The 16,633-nt window shown below is 38.0% G+C and overlaps 1 protein-coding gene across 1 annotated transcript in view; it reads left to right on the top strand.

Moving 5' to 3' along the window:
- The window catches only part of ADGRD1 (adhesion G protein-coupled receptor D1), a 486,234-nt gene extending 472,333 nt beyond the window's left edge, over window positions 1-13,901 (top strand). The window contains exons 28-29 of the mRNA XM_018566815.1: window positions 9,535-9,627; window positions 13,365-13,901. Of these exons, the coding sequence (XP_018422317.1) occupies window positions 9,535-9,627; window positions 13,365-13,460 (189 nt within the window). The 3' untranslated portion in view covers window positions 13,461-13,901. The remainder of the gene's footprint in view (window positions 1-9,534; window positions 9,628-13,364) is intronic.
- Window positions 13,902-16,633: the final 2,732 nt, after the last annotated feature.

Below are 16,633 nucleotides of genomic sequence, written 5' to 3'. Positions count from 1 at the left end.
CTACCAGACCTTATGGGCCTGTTATGACTATTTGAGAGTGGTATTGGTATAAGAGTGTGGTATTGTTTGGGAGGGGGAACCGCACACTTTTTTTTTTCTTTCTAAATGTTTTTACTGCAGCAGGTTCTTTACATTGTACAGAATTGCCTTTTTACAGGCAGTTTAAGGGGACCCCCCAGGCACGATATTTAAAGGAATTTTTCATTTTTATTGTTTCACTTTAAGTGATGTTAAAATCACTGCTCCTTGAAAAACTGTATTTTGAAAAAGTTTTTTTTTTCCATTGATACATGTCCCCCAGGGCAGTACCCATATCCCCATACCCTTTCTTGGGTCATATAAAGCTTCAAAATGGGGACAATTGATTTTCAAAGTTCTAGCCCCATAGACTTGCATTGAGTTCGAGGTCGAATTCAAACTTTTTCCATGTTCTAAAGTTCGGCCCATCACTATTAAATATGCCCTCGTAATGTTAACTTATTGTTCTATGCTGATATGTAACACCTTAAACAAATTTAATGTTACATTTGTCAATGTATAACTGGAAATGTAATGATGAACCTTGTTAGCACTTCTAATGCAATGCACACTGTGTATAATAATAAAAAAAATACATATATTGGAAAATATGTCTATAATGAATTATTGAAATGAAGCTCCATGACATATTTACTTATCTTAGAATGAGTGACTCTCATTGAAATCCACAATTTAAACCCTGTCAGGAAAAGGGGGGCAAAGTTTCAAATGCTGGTTGGGGAATGAACGTATTACCCTTCTTAGAATGCTGAAAATGCCTGTTATCCTTCAATATGGTAGGAAAAAATAGCAAATGTAGTTGCACATAATTCCTTCCTCTTGCCTACAAGTTTTCCTGTACTTCAGACATGCAGAAGACCCCCATTTTCAATACGCTGGTGTTTTTGGTGCAGAGACCTACTTGTTTGCCTGCTTCCTATTAAAACAGCAGTCCAATACTGGCAGCCATATACAGGTGAAACTCGAATAATTAGAATATCGTGCAAAGTTCATTTATTTCACTAATGCAACTTAAAAGGTGAAACTAATATATGAGATAGACTCATTACATGCAAAGCAAGATAATTCAAGCCGTGATTTGTCATAATTGTGATGATTATGGCTTACAGCTCATGAAAACCACAAGAACCCCAAATCCACAACCTCAAAAAAGTAGATTATTACATGCAATCATTAAAACAAGGATTGTACATAGAACAATATCGGACCTCTGAAAAGTACAAGCATGCATATGTACTCAGTACTTGGTTTGGGCCCCTTTTGCAGAACTTACTGCAATTACTTTTGCATGATATTCTAATTATTCGAGTTTCACCTGTAGATAGAAATCAATTTTATTGGGGCGGAGTGCCTTTTCTTTCTTTAGTTTACTTTCAAGCCTTCTGTGTTGGATTCAACTGTGTGGGGAAGCCGCACATTGTGTATCAAAAGCATTAAAAAAAGTAGATAAAAAAGTGGATCGCTAGATCCTAATCCAGCCAAGGATCACATGGACAGATCAGACAGATTGTCTGTAAAGTGGCTTTCTTAATATTCGCTCATATCTACAAGAAACTAACAATGCCCTTGTAATGCCTGTGAGATGAAAGGAATAGACATTCAAAGTATTTCATATTTTCAGTGTCACATTAATTTATAAAATCTTCATTACTCTTGGAACTTGGCTGTCATAAATAGCAGTAAGATTTATATCTCCATTTTATGGCACTGGAACATTTTCACACCTCAGTCATTGTGCTCAGAGCAGCCAAATAGGTTGAACAACTCAAATCTAGCCCCTAGCTGCCTTTGGAAATGTTTGCATATCATTAAATTTTGCAAGTGTCAGAGGAGAGTGTAGAATTAACGGTGCTTTTACCTATACTTCTCTAGTTCTTTATCTGGCTATCCAAACTTAAGTGCAAAAATATGGCATTTACATTAATACTCCAATTTTTACAGTGCCAGCATAAAGAATTAGATGAGATCACTTGGGAGATTACCTGTACGGGACTAGAATAATGTAAAAGTCAGTCTTTTACCTTTCTTAAAGCAAGATGTATATTATATGGATTAATAAAGCGTTTTACTATTTAAGAAGTCAGGGCAAGATGCAAGAACATTTATAGTGTGCGCAATGTCATGAACCTTGTTCTTTCTCCTTTTTATTCAATCAGTTTTAGCTAACAGTATGGGTAGAATAGAAGTAGAATGTTAATCTGAATCCCCATGAAGTCAATGGACACCAATTCTTTAAAATCAGTTCTCTCTATTTTTAAGCTAATAGGCAAGGGATTTTCAAACAAATGGCATGGGGAGCTGAGCACTGCCCTGGGGTACCATTGCAAATGAAATAAATAAATGAAAAATAAATTCTGCTCAGCGGAGCAGAAAGCGGGCACACAAACTAGACCCTTGTCATGGTCTGATATTGGTTTTTGGGGGGTCCCAATGCTGTTTTTCACAAACAAACAAGGACATTTCACCTACAGTGAAATGTCATTAAGTGCAAAATGGCATTTTATTTTTCATAAAAATGCTAGTTTTGCTGCAATAAAATACAAACAAAATAAAATGTGCTCCCCAACTCAAATCAATACCATACCCTTATCGATAATTACAGTCTGATATGAATATAAAATGGGGACCCCTCGCCAAAAATAAAATTAAAGTGGACCTTTAACCCCTTTATCTAAAAATCACATGACAATCCAGCTCTGCATGCTGATTTAAAATCATCTTACATTTGTTAGTTTAACAAACTTGTTTTTCATTTTCTTACAAATTCAAAAAAGAGTTCATCTACTTCCTGGTCCACTTCTGGCACAAATGATGTAATGTGCCAAAGTGTTGCATCCTGGGAAGGTTACAACTGCAGAGCATTGCTGGGAAAACTCATCTGTAATCTAATGAGACCTCAGGGAAAGGCATTTTCCTCCCCTTAGATGATGTGCATGGTCACGTGTCCTAGTCACATGTGCCAGAGTTCCAGGAAGTAAAGGGAGATCTAGTAATTTGCCCTTAGCAAAAGTGGCCACTGTGAGGAGAATGGGAAAGAAAAGAGAAACAAGGTATGCAAAGAACACAAAGCCCACAATTATCTAGAAGTATGTGTTTGTAGATTGCCATTACTAAACATTTCTAAAGGTGTCTTTGTTGTTATTTTAAAGATATGGGTAAAATTCCTCTTTAAAAAAGTTCCCCTAAATCTACATATGAGATGGCGAACGGGCGTTTCCTCCAAACCACACCATGCCACATGCCCTTAACATGTGGAGTTTAACTTGCCAGGTAAAGCACTTTGTCCTTGTGCTGATAAGGACAAGGGCCTCTTCCCCACCACCCTGGCTTGGTGGCTTTTGGGGTCTGTGGACAGGGGGCTGATCAGAATTTGAATACCCCCTAGTAAACTAAAAGGGCCTCCAGATTCTGCCCCCCCCCCCCCCCCCCAAACACCATTAATTTTATGTGGGGGACTGCAGAGGGTCTTGTTGGAGGCTGAAAACCTCTTTTTAAAATAAAGCCCCGCTCCAGATATATCTACCACCTCCCCTACATGAATGTGTAAAAGTACCCCTTACACATTTACAAGAACAAATGACAGCATAAATAAAAACACGCGCACATTTAATTTATTACTAAAGTCCTTTATTAAAAAAGAAATATCCCACAGTGCAAATCCATAAATCACATATTCCAGTGATAATGATAAACTGCCCGTTGACCCGCTGAGAAAGAAAAGCACACTGACAGAAGTCGTCTGCTCCCAACAGCTGCATGCTGCAACTGGCAGCACCAAGCCCCACACCTGCATTTAAAGAGAGAGGCAGGGATACTGGCTGATGTCATTAATCAAATATGGCCAAGACCATATTTAATGTCAGCCAGCGTTCCTGCCCATTTGTTTACATTCAGCTGTTGGCCCTAGAATCTCCTGGCCAGAAGCTGAATGGGACCAGGGATGCATCACAGGTTGCCAGGATGCTGCTGGCTGCTGGTTCTCTAGCAACCAGGAATTTAATTTAATGCTTGTGCAAATGGCTTGCTGCTTTTTCGAATGTCTGCACAGATCTTGAGATACAATTTCAGGTATCCCCAGCACAGGTTTTAGTGAGTCTTTCATCTTTAATAAGGTAATTGTCAAGACCACTGCATATCCAGGGGTATGCAAAAACAATTTTTTTGCGACAGGAGGAAAGATTGGAATTCCAAAATAACGTATCCAAGAGGTGCTAGGACTTCAATGTTTATTCATAGAGGACAGTAAAGGTGAAAGACAGTCATTCAAAAAGCTCACTGGCTTTGGTTAGGTGGCTCATATAAAAACAGAGCTACCCTCCAATGAGTACCCAGGAACATCACTCAAAGCATGAACCAGACCAAATTCATAAAGGCATCCAAAACAACTTTAATGTTTCATAAAACAACAGCCAACACGGTGTGCTGCAACCATTTTAACGGCAGACTTCTGCCACATCTGATTCCTTTCAAGCAGGTAGCATAAGCCTAGATGAAGGGGGAGTGAGTTTTCCCCCCCAAAACATGTTGGCTGTTGTTTTATAAATGATTAAAGAAGAACCTAAGGCAGAAATGTTATTAACCCTTGCAGTGGGGCTACCAGTGCTAGTTTCTGCCTAAAAAAAAGTAATAGTCACCTGATCCTCTGAGCCGGCAGTGCTCCCTGCAGCCTGTCCCCTCTTTCGCTGCAGTGATGTCCCTCTGCATTCTCACATTCTGTACACGTGTTACATGTATTAGATGTGATAACGCAAGGATTCCTAGAGCACTGCAGCAGAAGGGGAGAGACGCTCCAGGGACCAGTCTAAGAGCCAGCCGGCTCACAGGATCAGCTGAGTATAACTTTTTTTTTTTACCCTGGGCAAACACGAGCAGTTAATCAGTGCAAGGGTAGCCCCATTACAAGGGTTAATAACATTTTTGCCAGGAGTTCTTCTTTATAGCTGTTTTGGACTCCTGTATGAATTTGGTCTGGTACTCCTTTTTTGCTTGTATTGAGAGATGCTCCCATTTAGCAGTCTGTTTGGGGAAGGTAGTTCAATAACCTGTCATGTGTACAAAGAATAAACCATGTAAGAAAAATGAACCAAGTGAGCATGCTCATGGGCAAGTTATTCAGAATTTGCCTGACAGTTACTGGCCCAAAACTTGCTCAGCTAGACTTATCCCTGTGGATCTGTAAATCACAGAATTACTCTGGTTTTGCTTAGGCTAGCTAAGGCTTGCTTTTGATTTCCAAACATTCTGCATCCTTTTAGACTTGAAATTGTGCTTAGGAAAAGTTTAAGAATAAAGCTAATATAAATAGGGCAGGAAATGTCATAGCGTATAGGACTGCATGGCAGGAGGACATCATGGGGGTGGCTAAATAACAGAACTGGGGGGTTCACTGGTAATTAGTTTAGATGAACAAATGCACTCAAATTCACTTCAAATATAGGCAAAGTAGCAATGTTTCCTCCAAGAATCTCCATCCCTTTAAAGAATAAAAAAACAACACCAGCCCTCCAGCTGTGCTTTAACTACAATTCCCAACATGCCTCTGGGAGTCATGCCTGTAACTGTCAGTCTTACAATGCCTTATGGGACTTGTAGTTCCACAAGAGCTTGATGGCCGGAGTTGCCCAACCCTGACATAGTGGCTCTGATAATTTTTATATTTTGAGAATAGTAACAATTACAGACTTCTAATTGGATACCGTCTGTGTAAGTAATGTCACATATTTTCAAAATAAGCGCACTAAATTAATGTGTTTATTTTAATAATTCAAACAAAAACAAAAAACTGGCCCAATTGACAGCATTGTAAAACTAATTTTAGAGACAAGTTGGTTATTAAAGAACTTGTCAGGGAAGCTGTTATATTTCACTGCCAGTGCTCATACCTAGTGCCAGAGGCTACAATTGCTTGGCTGATAAAAACAGAGCTATCTCTGGGGCTCAGCACATGTCTGCAGCATTACAAAGGCAGGCTGACCTGCCCTAAGAATAGCACCATTCCCAGGAGCTGGCCGATCACAGCTGCCAGTATTGGATTTGAGCCTTTGTTGAGACATCTAAAAGCTATCCTGATTGGTACCCATTTGGTGGTGTACTTTTTCTGTTTCAGAGTATTGCCTCAAGGAAGTGTGCTGCTACATATTTACTTACCTGGATTATCAAAGCCTTTTGCTTTTTTCACTGTTGTTTTTTATTACACCTCTTTAACAAATGCCTGGCTAATAATATGAAGAGTTTGCATGAACAGATATTTTTATGTGAACTGCTCACTTAAAGGATAATTCCACCTCTCTGACCATGTTTCATGTTACACTCATATATAGGGTGTACTGTGAAACATGGTCATAGCCTGCAGCACCCCACCCTCAAACCAACCTCCCTCTTACCTGAATCATTGTGTTCCTGCAGCATCTTTTACTGTATATATAGTATAGTATATTTTTTTAATTTGGTGAAGCCTGCACAGCCACATCATCCATTCACAAATGCATTCACACAGATCTGTGAATGAAAAACTACTGTGGCAGAGGGACATGTAGACCTCAGTGAGCCACTGATTACTTTCTCCAGACCCAGAACCAAAGGTCTGTATCTCCATATTGACTAGTGGCTGGCAGAGTAGTCTGCAGGAATCTTTGTATTGCATCCATGATCCACTGATCGCAGTTTCAAAGCGTTTGCAGGCTCCAATGCAAAAAAAAATAATAAATGCACATGTTTTTATTGTATTACTGTGGGTGCTTTTATTATTATAATTTTTTTTGCAAAGGGTGAAATATGCCTTTAACTGCTTCAGGACCGCCATAAAAATACGTCCTGTCCTTCTGCAGCCGTGTTTTTGGTATCATTTTAAACAGCAGGCGATTGCTGTGTAAATACAAGCAATCCAACGGCTGTGTGCCCGACCCCCCTCCGCCTCCGCTGTCGGCTTTCCCGGTCTCCGCTGTCCACCATGATGAAATTCAGATTTTATCATGTGTGTGCAAATATCAATTAATTGCTCTGGTCAGCAAGTGGTTAAAGGGAATGGATGTTTTTTTTTTAATTGTTGTTATATACAATATATATGAAAAAAAAGATAAAGCTTGTTAGTTAATATGTTAAAAAAAATAATTTCTGTGTATAGTTTGTAATTATATGTGCAACAGATTTGGTTGTTACATATGCGTGTTCTACTTCCTGAGCTGCAGTGCTACACAACGTTGGCGCATTACTGCATTTTCTCTCAATGTTAGACTTGGTCAGACAATGTTAGAGTTGGTCAACTTATTGAAAGCTATGTACTCTCTATGGCTGAAATCTTATCTCAACAGCTGTTAAGAATGGAGACAGTGGGGGTGATTTACTAACCTAAAGACACGCACGCACTAGGTGTGTGTGATTTTTACACAGCAAAACGTATTTATCAACCAAAAAGTCTCTAAAACCATATTTCCACTAATGCCATATATGGAAAAATCATGCACATGATGCATATATAATGCTGCTTCACAGTTTAGACAAAAATGGTTAGCTCATGCATTTACATTCCTGCATTCATCAACGCAAGCAACACAACATAGAGCTAATTTACACAACATCACCTTGCAAATTCATGCACGGCTTTGCACAACACACCTGCTGGGTGTGTACACACTACAAAGGTGTTTAGATTCCACCCATAGATCATGCTGGGAGGGAACACACTACAGAGGTGTATACATGTTCGTGGTGTGTTTATAAGGTTAGTAAATCAACCCCAGTGTGTCTGCAAATTAATAGGGTTATTCACAAAAGGGGGGAGAGTTTGGAGAAGGCAGAAGTGACCAATCTAGGCTAAAATAGTTGAACTGGAAAAGGAGCTGAATTGGAGAATTTTTCAAAATCAGCTATTTTGACCTAGATTGTTCAATTCTCCTGCCTTCTCCAAACCTTTCACCCTTTAATGAATAACCCTGTAGTGACTAATCTACTAATATTAAATATAATACAATAATCAAAAGATGGCAGAGCAAACAGTTGAACATATAAAAGACATTTCAGAAACTTCTTTAACTGGTTCAAAACTGCAATCTGCAAATTAATGTTTCTAAACACATTCTAGTCTGTCTCTCCCAGTGATCGAGAACCAATCAGCATGGTTCCTGATCATGTGATTACTATATCAGCTATGACATGGTGATCACATAAAGCTTGTTTGCAAACAAACCTTACATACAGCAGCTGTCAGTGTATCTCTGTCGTTGTACACTTGCTGTGCACAGAGAAAGAAACTATGGGGTCTATTCACTAAGCTGCCGAGAGCAGCCGAGTGAATGACCGATCTCAAGTGAAGTGAGCCGTTCTGACATCGCTCGTGTCAGAATAAAGAAGAAAAAAAAGACACAGCAGTGTTTCTCTCCTTGGCTCCGCCCAGCTGTCGGAAGCAGGCTGTCGGCCGGCCAGTGGCCGGCCGCTCGGCCAGCTTCGGCTTTCAGCACGGCTCAGCCGAGACGATGCATATGCGTTCGGCTCCGCTGAGCCGCTTGGCCATGATCGGGAGCTGTACAGGCTATTGTGAATAGCACGTACAGCACCCCTTCGGTTCTACTGAACCAAAGGGGTCCTGGGGCCGAAGCTAGCCGAAGGATCGGCCGAAGCTAAGGCCAGATCCTTCGGCAGCTTCGTGAATAAACCCCTATGTTTTTTAAGAAGACAGTACAGTTTTAATTTGTTTTTTGGTGTGTTTTTTTGCTCATCTGTCAGTGGAGACTGCATTCAACCAGCAAGAATCACTTCATCAGTGGTAGCTGCAGAGGTAGGCAAGACAAAGCAGGATCATCTCTGTCCTGGCCTTCATAGTTACATAGGGTGCCATAATGTCACATGTGTTTAAATTCTCTGCTACAGAATGCTCATATGCGGCAGTCTGTATCAGAATCAGAATTTAGGGTCTGATCATGTTAGCTTAGTGCTGGTAGACACTGGCTGTAACTGATAGCTGGTGTTTCCAATCAGCATGGTTGCCTGGACCTGTTGCTCTCAGTCCTGATGGCATTATACAACAACACCAGGGACTCAAGGGGTTAAAAACAAAAAATTATTTGTCATAAAGTTGGCAAATTTATAAAAGTTATTGTCAATGTCAATCTAACTGAGGAATATTGAGACCTCAAGCATACTGGTTGGATATCCACATATCAATAGCCTCTGGTCATAAAGAGGTTAAGGAAAACACAACAATCATAACTGAAAACCTGTTCTGTCTGAACACACTATACTTTCCTTTAAAATAGACATTGTCTATAATTATGGATTTGGATGGACTATGGATCACTTTTGGGTGACTAGCTAAAAGGCAAAAACATGTTAACAGCCTTGGTGTAAGCAATTGTTTACACTGGGAGATTACATGGCAGCGGTTTCATAACAGCAGCAATTCAAATGTTGGGTAGACAAGGTCTGGGAGTGGAGGTTGATGGCAATGAAAAGTACTGTTATACAGGCTTACCATTGTTTACTGTGCCATTTCTTTTCAAGGTGAGAGCTGCTTTCAAACACAAGACAAAGGTGTGGTCGCTTACTAGTAGCTCCATTCGCAACATCAATGTGAAGCCTTTCAACTCTGATGTAGTAAGTACAGCTATTGGATCTTGTAGGGCACAGTGGTAGCTGTCTTGTCATGTTGGTCAACCATTCTTTCCACTATTGTACCTGTATAAAAGCAATTACAAAGTGAAGTGATTATATAACACCATAAAATGAACTCTACTCCAAACGAAATGAAAGCAACATTTACAAAAATAACAAATAACATTTGTTTTGCTGAAAACATACTGTACTTCCCCCAAGCTAGAACTAGTCCACTGAGTTCAGGATACTGAAAACAGTGCACTCTCTTTAAAAAAAATCACACAAGATGAACATGATACATGTTAAATGTAACTCAATTAATTGCTAGCAACATGGAAAGTAAAATATTTAGGATTATGATTATCATGCTGATAGAAACAGAAATGCAGTACTTTGCTGTGACTAAACACAATGTTATTCTTTTAACACATTTTTTTAAATAGATATTATCTGTGTTTATTTTTCTACACAACTACAAATGTCTATCGAATCCTAATTACTTGATTAGTGTCCTAAAATGTACATGTTTCCATTGATGCTCCTTCCATATAGGGATAAACAAATCTGCATGGGTTTAGTTAGTGAATCCCTATTACTGTCTATAGGGGGCAAATCTTGTTTTTTAATTCTCATCATTTGAGAATTAAATGCATTGGAGGCCATGTACCACCATGGGAGCATGTACCAATGAGAAAACTAACAAAATAAATAACAAATAAATAAAGACTCTCCCTTTACAGAATTGTTGGCTCTCCCCAACACGCACTAACTATATAGTTGGTGTACGACAACTCTTTTAAAGAAAGGTGCTTGACTTGTCTATTCCTTCAACAGTATATATAGATTTTCCATTATTTTTAATTTACCTTCAAACAAATATTTGCAAATTAAATGAATAAATCCCAAAAATGGAGATGCGTCTATCAAATAATATTATCCAAAATGTATTATAAATATGTGCAAAATATCTTTAATTCTAATATTCTTTCCAGCACTGCACTTTGTATAGAACTCAAATCATTCTGTACAACCTTAATTTTCCCATATAGATTTATACGACTTTTCAAGTTCACCTGTAACAAGGAGGTTACTAATATGACTAGGTCACCCCTGGCACCAGATAACAGGAACTTGTCATAAATCTACATGGTACATATTTAGACCCATCACTGAAATAAAACCATAAGTAAAGATGAATGTGTAACCACCCAATATCCTTGAATCACTATTGGAATTTATACAGTTCCTAGTATCAATAAGGTACTTAGCAGTACAAGGATTTAATCTCTATATAATGCACCAGACACACTTTATACCAACTAGTTATGCACCCATTGTGAAGATTGTGGATTAACAACTTAAGTAATGATGCAACATTTATATTGGTTGCAATGTGAGAGACATACAACTATATTCATGTGGTGCAGCAAGCACTTAGTTATTATTGAGGCCACAAGAGGGTCATAATGATATACAACAATACTGGATCATAATATTAATCCATAAAACTGTTATGCTGAAATATTGCTTTGGACATTATGTTGGAAAAAAAATTGTGACTCTGTATGCAGCAAAGAGGTTTATTGAAGCTTTTTACATCAGGAACTGGAAGATTCATTATTTTGAAAAATATACATGTTGCGCACTTAATTGATCTCCTACATACTTCTGTTTTTGCCAAATATGTACCAAGTAGATTATATGTACCTGTTATATGGCGCCAGGGGTGACCTAGCCATCTTGTTAAGCATCTTGTTAGAGACAATTTATTTGAAAAAATGTATAAATGAATATAAAAAAAAGTATGGTTATACAAAATGGTTGTGTACATACAAAGTGCTGTTTTGTTAAAAATATTCATAAGTGGGTTTAAGTGTTTTTAAAAAATAAAAATAAAGTGCCCCAACCTAGCACAATAAACGACGTGGAACCAGGGAAAATTGTAAGAAACTAAGTTACACTCACATTAAAACAAAGTAGCTGTCAGAAGGGAAACAATGTATCCAAAGCCCTCAACAACACTATGCTTCATTTGGAGCTTATCAAACCCATTCTGGAGGGACGCTGATCTGGTAAGTGGAGACAGAAGAACCAAGGGAGAGAAACCACCAGCCTCTGATCTTGTAGGTCAATTAAAACGTTTAGTAAATGAATGAATGAAATGCACTGGCATTGGAAGGAGTATTAGGAAATCTTTGTCAGTCCATTATTAAAGGCAGGCTGTGTAGGTCTCCAGGAATGAAGTAGCCCCAGCAGTGTCTCTGATGGTGAGAGAGCCGGTAAACTAAGCACTGCGCTGTCACTGGAAAGCAGCAAATGCAGCCATTACAGAGCCGGGCAGGAGCGGATCCTCTAGCTGGAAAAAAATTGACACAGAAGCCTCCCCTGGTTTGAGAAAGAGGCGCTCTGCCTTGAAACGCATTGCCTGCAATTTGTACTTCCCGGCTCCTGTGTCAATTTTTTTCCAGCTAGAGGATCCGCTCCTGCCTGGCTCTTCAACGGCTGCAGCTGCTGCTTTCCAGTGACAGTGCAGTGTTTAGTTTACCGGCTCTCTCACCATCAGAGACACTGTTGGGGCTACTTCACTTCTGGAGACTTACACAGTTTGCCTTTAATAATGAACTGACAAAGACGTCTCTATACTCCTTCCAATGTGAGTGCATTTTATTCATTTATATAATAAATGTTTTAATTGACCTACATGGTCAGAGGCTGGCCATTTCTCACCTTTAGTTCTTCTGTCCCCACTGACCAGATCAGCATCTCTTAAGAACTGGTTTTATACAGCTCCAAATGAAGCATATTGTTGTTGCTGGCTTTGGATACATTGTTCCCCTGCTGACAGCTACTTTGTGTTAATGTGAATGCAACTTAATTTTTTTTACGTTTCTCCCTGGTTCCACGTTGTTTATTGTTCTTGGTTGTGACGCTTTCTTTTCTTTCTTGTTTCAAAACAGGATACCTCTACCTGTAATCAAGAAAGAAGCACACCGCAGAAGGGATCATTCACAATCACCACTTATTGTTAACCTTCATCCTATGTCCTCTCCCTAAAGACCTAGTGCGCTCATCCATACATAACTTGTTTTCATTTAAGTGTTTTTCAGCTTGTTTTGTTTTTTTTGTAAATAGAATTAAAGATATTTTTGCACGTAACTGTAATACTTACTGGTTTATGTTTGATATAGATAGATCTCTATATCTACAAAAATAGTATCTTACTTTCCTCTGAGGTTGTTGTACTGAGATTGTTTGGTTGGAGCTGTTATGCTGTTCCATCATCCCAACAGTTATTGAAAATAATCTTCATGTTCTACCCTCAGAGGGCTCCAAAAATGAATGGTGAACTTGACTGCCTTGATTGGCGGCAAGCTCTACCCAATAACTATAGTGGCAATATGAGTACATGAGTTTCAGGTAAGCAAATGCTGTGAAAAAAACAGGACCTGATGCTCATACAGTATACCCCAAATTCCAGGCAGCAATGAAGATTCAGTTTTCTGTGGAATTATCTTTTTTTGTTGACTTGTTTTTATGTATAACCACATAAATCAACTTTGAATCGTTAGTCACTGTGCTGATTATAGTATAAACAGCAATGCTCAGTAACAAGCTACCACCATCAATATATTGTTCATCCATTATTCCATATATGATGCTAAAATGTAAAAGGTTTCTCTTCTGAGGGGAAAAAATTGGCATCTTATGTGACATGGACAGCTTTCTTTGCCTTCTAGATGAATGGGAACAGAGCCAATACATCTCCAACCAAGATGAATACGTGGGACAAAAGCAGCAATTCTGCCAACCGAATTGACTTGTCTGCAGTCTGATCATAAGAGGGATTTTGTCAAGAAAAAGAAATCACTGGAGGCCTTCATGTATACAAGTTTGTCTTCCCTCATGCAGCTAAAGGCTGTTTCTCCTCCCTTTTAATAATCATAAGTATCTTCTGCCATGTTTTACTACAGGGATGGTTATATTTCCTAGCCTGAAGAAACCAATTTGTCTTCAAGCACACAACTTCAAAGACACTGTTCTAAACAACTGTTGCTCACCATTGGCAGTAAGTGCCAGGATGCCTTGGAGACTGTCTTGCGCTACATAACTACAAAACACAGTGAAAAATAAAATGATGTTATATTGTGCAATAGAATTTCTTATAAAACTAATCATTACAGGATTACTTTCCTGTAAACTTCAGTGACTTTTATGAAAGACAGTTCACAGCTTTCTCTGACAAATCCTCCTTACATGCGCCAGATCTTGCATAGACTCTGTAATGAAAAAACATTGTTTTGTTTATTTGCGCTCTGCTGACTATCCTCTTCGTCCTTAATTTATGAAACACTTGTATTGGTAGACAGGTAATGCGTTGGGGTATCTTTCGAAGTAAACCGTTTTCTTTTTTGTACTTCAGTGCTGTGAATAAACTGGTACCATGGCTGCCAACATTTTACATCTTTACAAAAGACGAAGTGTCTTGGTGAGACACAAAACCTTTTATCTGCTGTTCTCTTCTGAGTAGTAGTAGTTTAAAGTGGGTGGCGACTGCTCTTACCTTTTATGTAAAAGGAAACTAACATTTCTTCTATTAAATTTAACATGACCAAAGGTTTTGTTTTGCATGTTACATACCTGTAAAAAAAAATTAAATCTGGGCATTTTGTAAATTTTCTCCAGTAATTGTAGAAGAGATTAAAAAATATCTGTATGAAAAATCAGCAGTGTGTTGCAAAACAAATGTATGTAATATGCCTTTTGACCAAACAAACCATATGCAAGCTGTGTGCTTTTCTCATACACACATGTCGGGTGTTTCCATGCAGAACAATTAGATTGTCTTCAGACCAGAAGTAGTACCTAAACCACCGGTGCACTTCCATAAGAAATTCTACAATTTTAGGACTCTATCTTTTACCTTTGAGCAACACTCTCTGTATTACTGGAAATCTTACAGATTCTCTTAAAGAATAATATTCATCTGAACACACATTACAGGTTTACTTGTCTCACTATTCGAGAATAAAATACTTTTAGAATTAAAGTTTCTGTTAACCCTAAATGTATTTTTTATGTTTGGCATCATGACTCACTGTATACATTTTTCTTAAAGCTGAATATTCAAAGGACACCTAGTACTTTTCTCAAGGAATACTAGGCATTCTCTGATTGGATAATGGGTAGTGGCATCATGGCACCACCCCTCGTTTAATAGAAAACACCTATTCATTGAGAAAAATACTAGGCATCCTCTAAATGGCGTCTGTTCCTTTACCCAGAAGACACTGTAATAAACTGTAGTAGCTGCAGCTACTACAGTGTATTACATGATCTCCGTGGCCCTGTCTGGGTTCATTTATATATACTTACATTGTGCCAAGCTGTACTAGTGTAAGTATATATACATTTTTAAAGCTGGAGTTCAGATTTAAACAAATTATTTTTTGTTTGTATGTTGTAAACTTTCTTACCTGGAGATCCTGCCAGTAACAGAAATTCCTGTTGCAGGCTGACATTGCTAAGCCACTGCCATGCAATTAGCAGCAGCGTATTTGGCCATTGGGCTGCCTATCAGATCTGTCAGACAGGCAGCTCAATGGCCAACTAAAGGAATTTGCACAGCAGTTTAACGTCGTTGCTGTGAGTTGCAAAGCAGTGGCTTAGCATTGCCAGCCTGCAACAAGGCTGAACGCTGTGTTGCATTGATGTATGCATGATACCAAACATACTTAGATTTAAGTTTTTTTTTATATATATATATATATATGTATATATATATATATACCTAAAGTATGTTATGGATCTTTATTACAAAAAATTAGGCAATTATTGTTTTATTCTGTAATCAGAGCTTTATTTTATATGGGGAACTAACCAGAGAGTCATGCACATTGCCATGAAGATTTTGGTCTGAATCATAATCATTTTACTTAAATAAAAGATTTTTTAATAGAAGCTTTCCATTTTATTTACCATATATCGCATCTATGAATAATTGACATGCAAGGGAAATTGAGCTTTCTATTTAAACACCAAACTAAGGAGACAGAAACATCATATTGGTTTAGAATATTAGAGTGGTATCAATAGATACATCATAATATATGGACATACATTTCTTGTTATACCTGATTTATGCTTTTTGTCTCACTTCAGAGGCTATGATTTAAACTCATTATAAAAATAGTAGGTGATATCAAAGCAACAATCTCCATAAGTGAAATGGAAGGGACGATCTGTTTGGTTCCATGGTGAACAACTCTGAATTTTTATGTAATTTGTCACATAAATATTCAAGGCTTTTGGATCAGCAGTATGTATCTGTAAGGAAAATTGCTTACCTTAAATTATTACAGATGGATCTTCAGTCCAGAATGCTAATGTGACTGTACAATAAATTACAATGTGGTCTGCTTTAGATTTACCTTTTGAAACTTTATTAAAAGCGATAGCAGCTTTTATCTTCTCTTTTTAAGGACCAGTAGAATGTTAAAAGCATCAACCACAGAACATTAAATGAATAGACAAGGATAACTGATTTACAGTTATGTTCTTCAAATATCTTCACATTCTGTTCTTAGGTATTAACAACAAACCAAACGTCCAAAACAGTTGCTGCTTGTTACGCTATTAAGGAAAATCAACAGCATGTTAATATAGTTCAACTATATTAAGGGGCATTTTGGGTAATTTTGGATAAGAATGCTAAAATGTATTCATAAACATATTTATATTATGATTTCATGCATTTGTTCAGAACCTATAACTTCACCATGGAGAAGAACTCTAGGCAAACAGATACATACAAATGTTTATTACATATACTGTTTTACCTGCCAAAAGATATATAATTCAGTACAGCCAGGGGGGTGTCACATCGCCCATCCAGCTTGTTCATTGGACAATGAGTCACAATAATCACTTCTGACTAATTATTATGGTGATTAAGAAGGCTGTAAACCTGGAATTAGTAATCATCTGGCTATGCAGTATGGTATATAAA

Source organism: Nanorana parkeri, unplaced genomic scaffold (assembly GCF_000935625.1).
Source record: "Nanorana parkeri isolate BGI_ZX_2015 unplaced genomic scaffold, ASM93562v1 scaffold978, whole genome shotgun sequence".
NCBI lineage: Eukaryota > Metazoa > Chordata > Amphibia > Anura > Dicroglossidae > Nanorana > Nanorana parkeri.
Note: the sequence above shows the minus strand (reverse complement) of the source record. Positions and strands in the feature narration are given on the sequence as shown.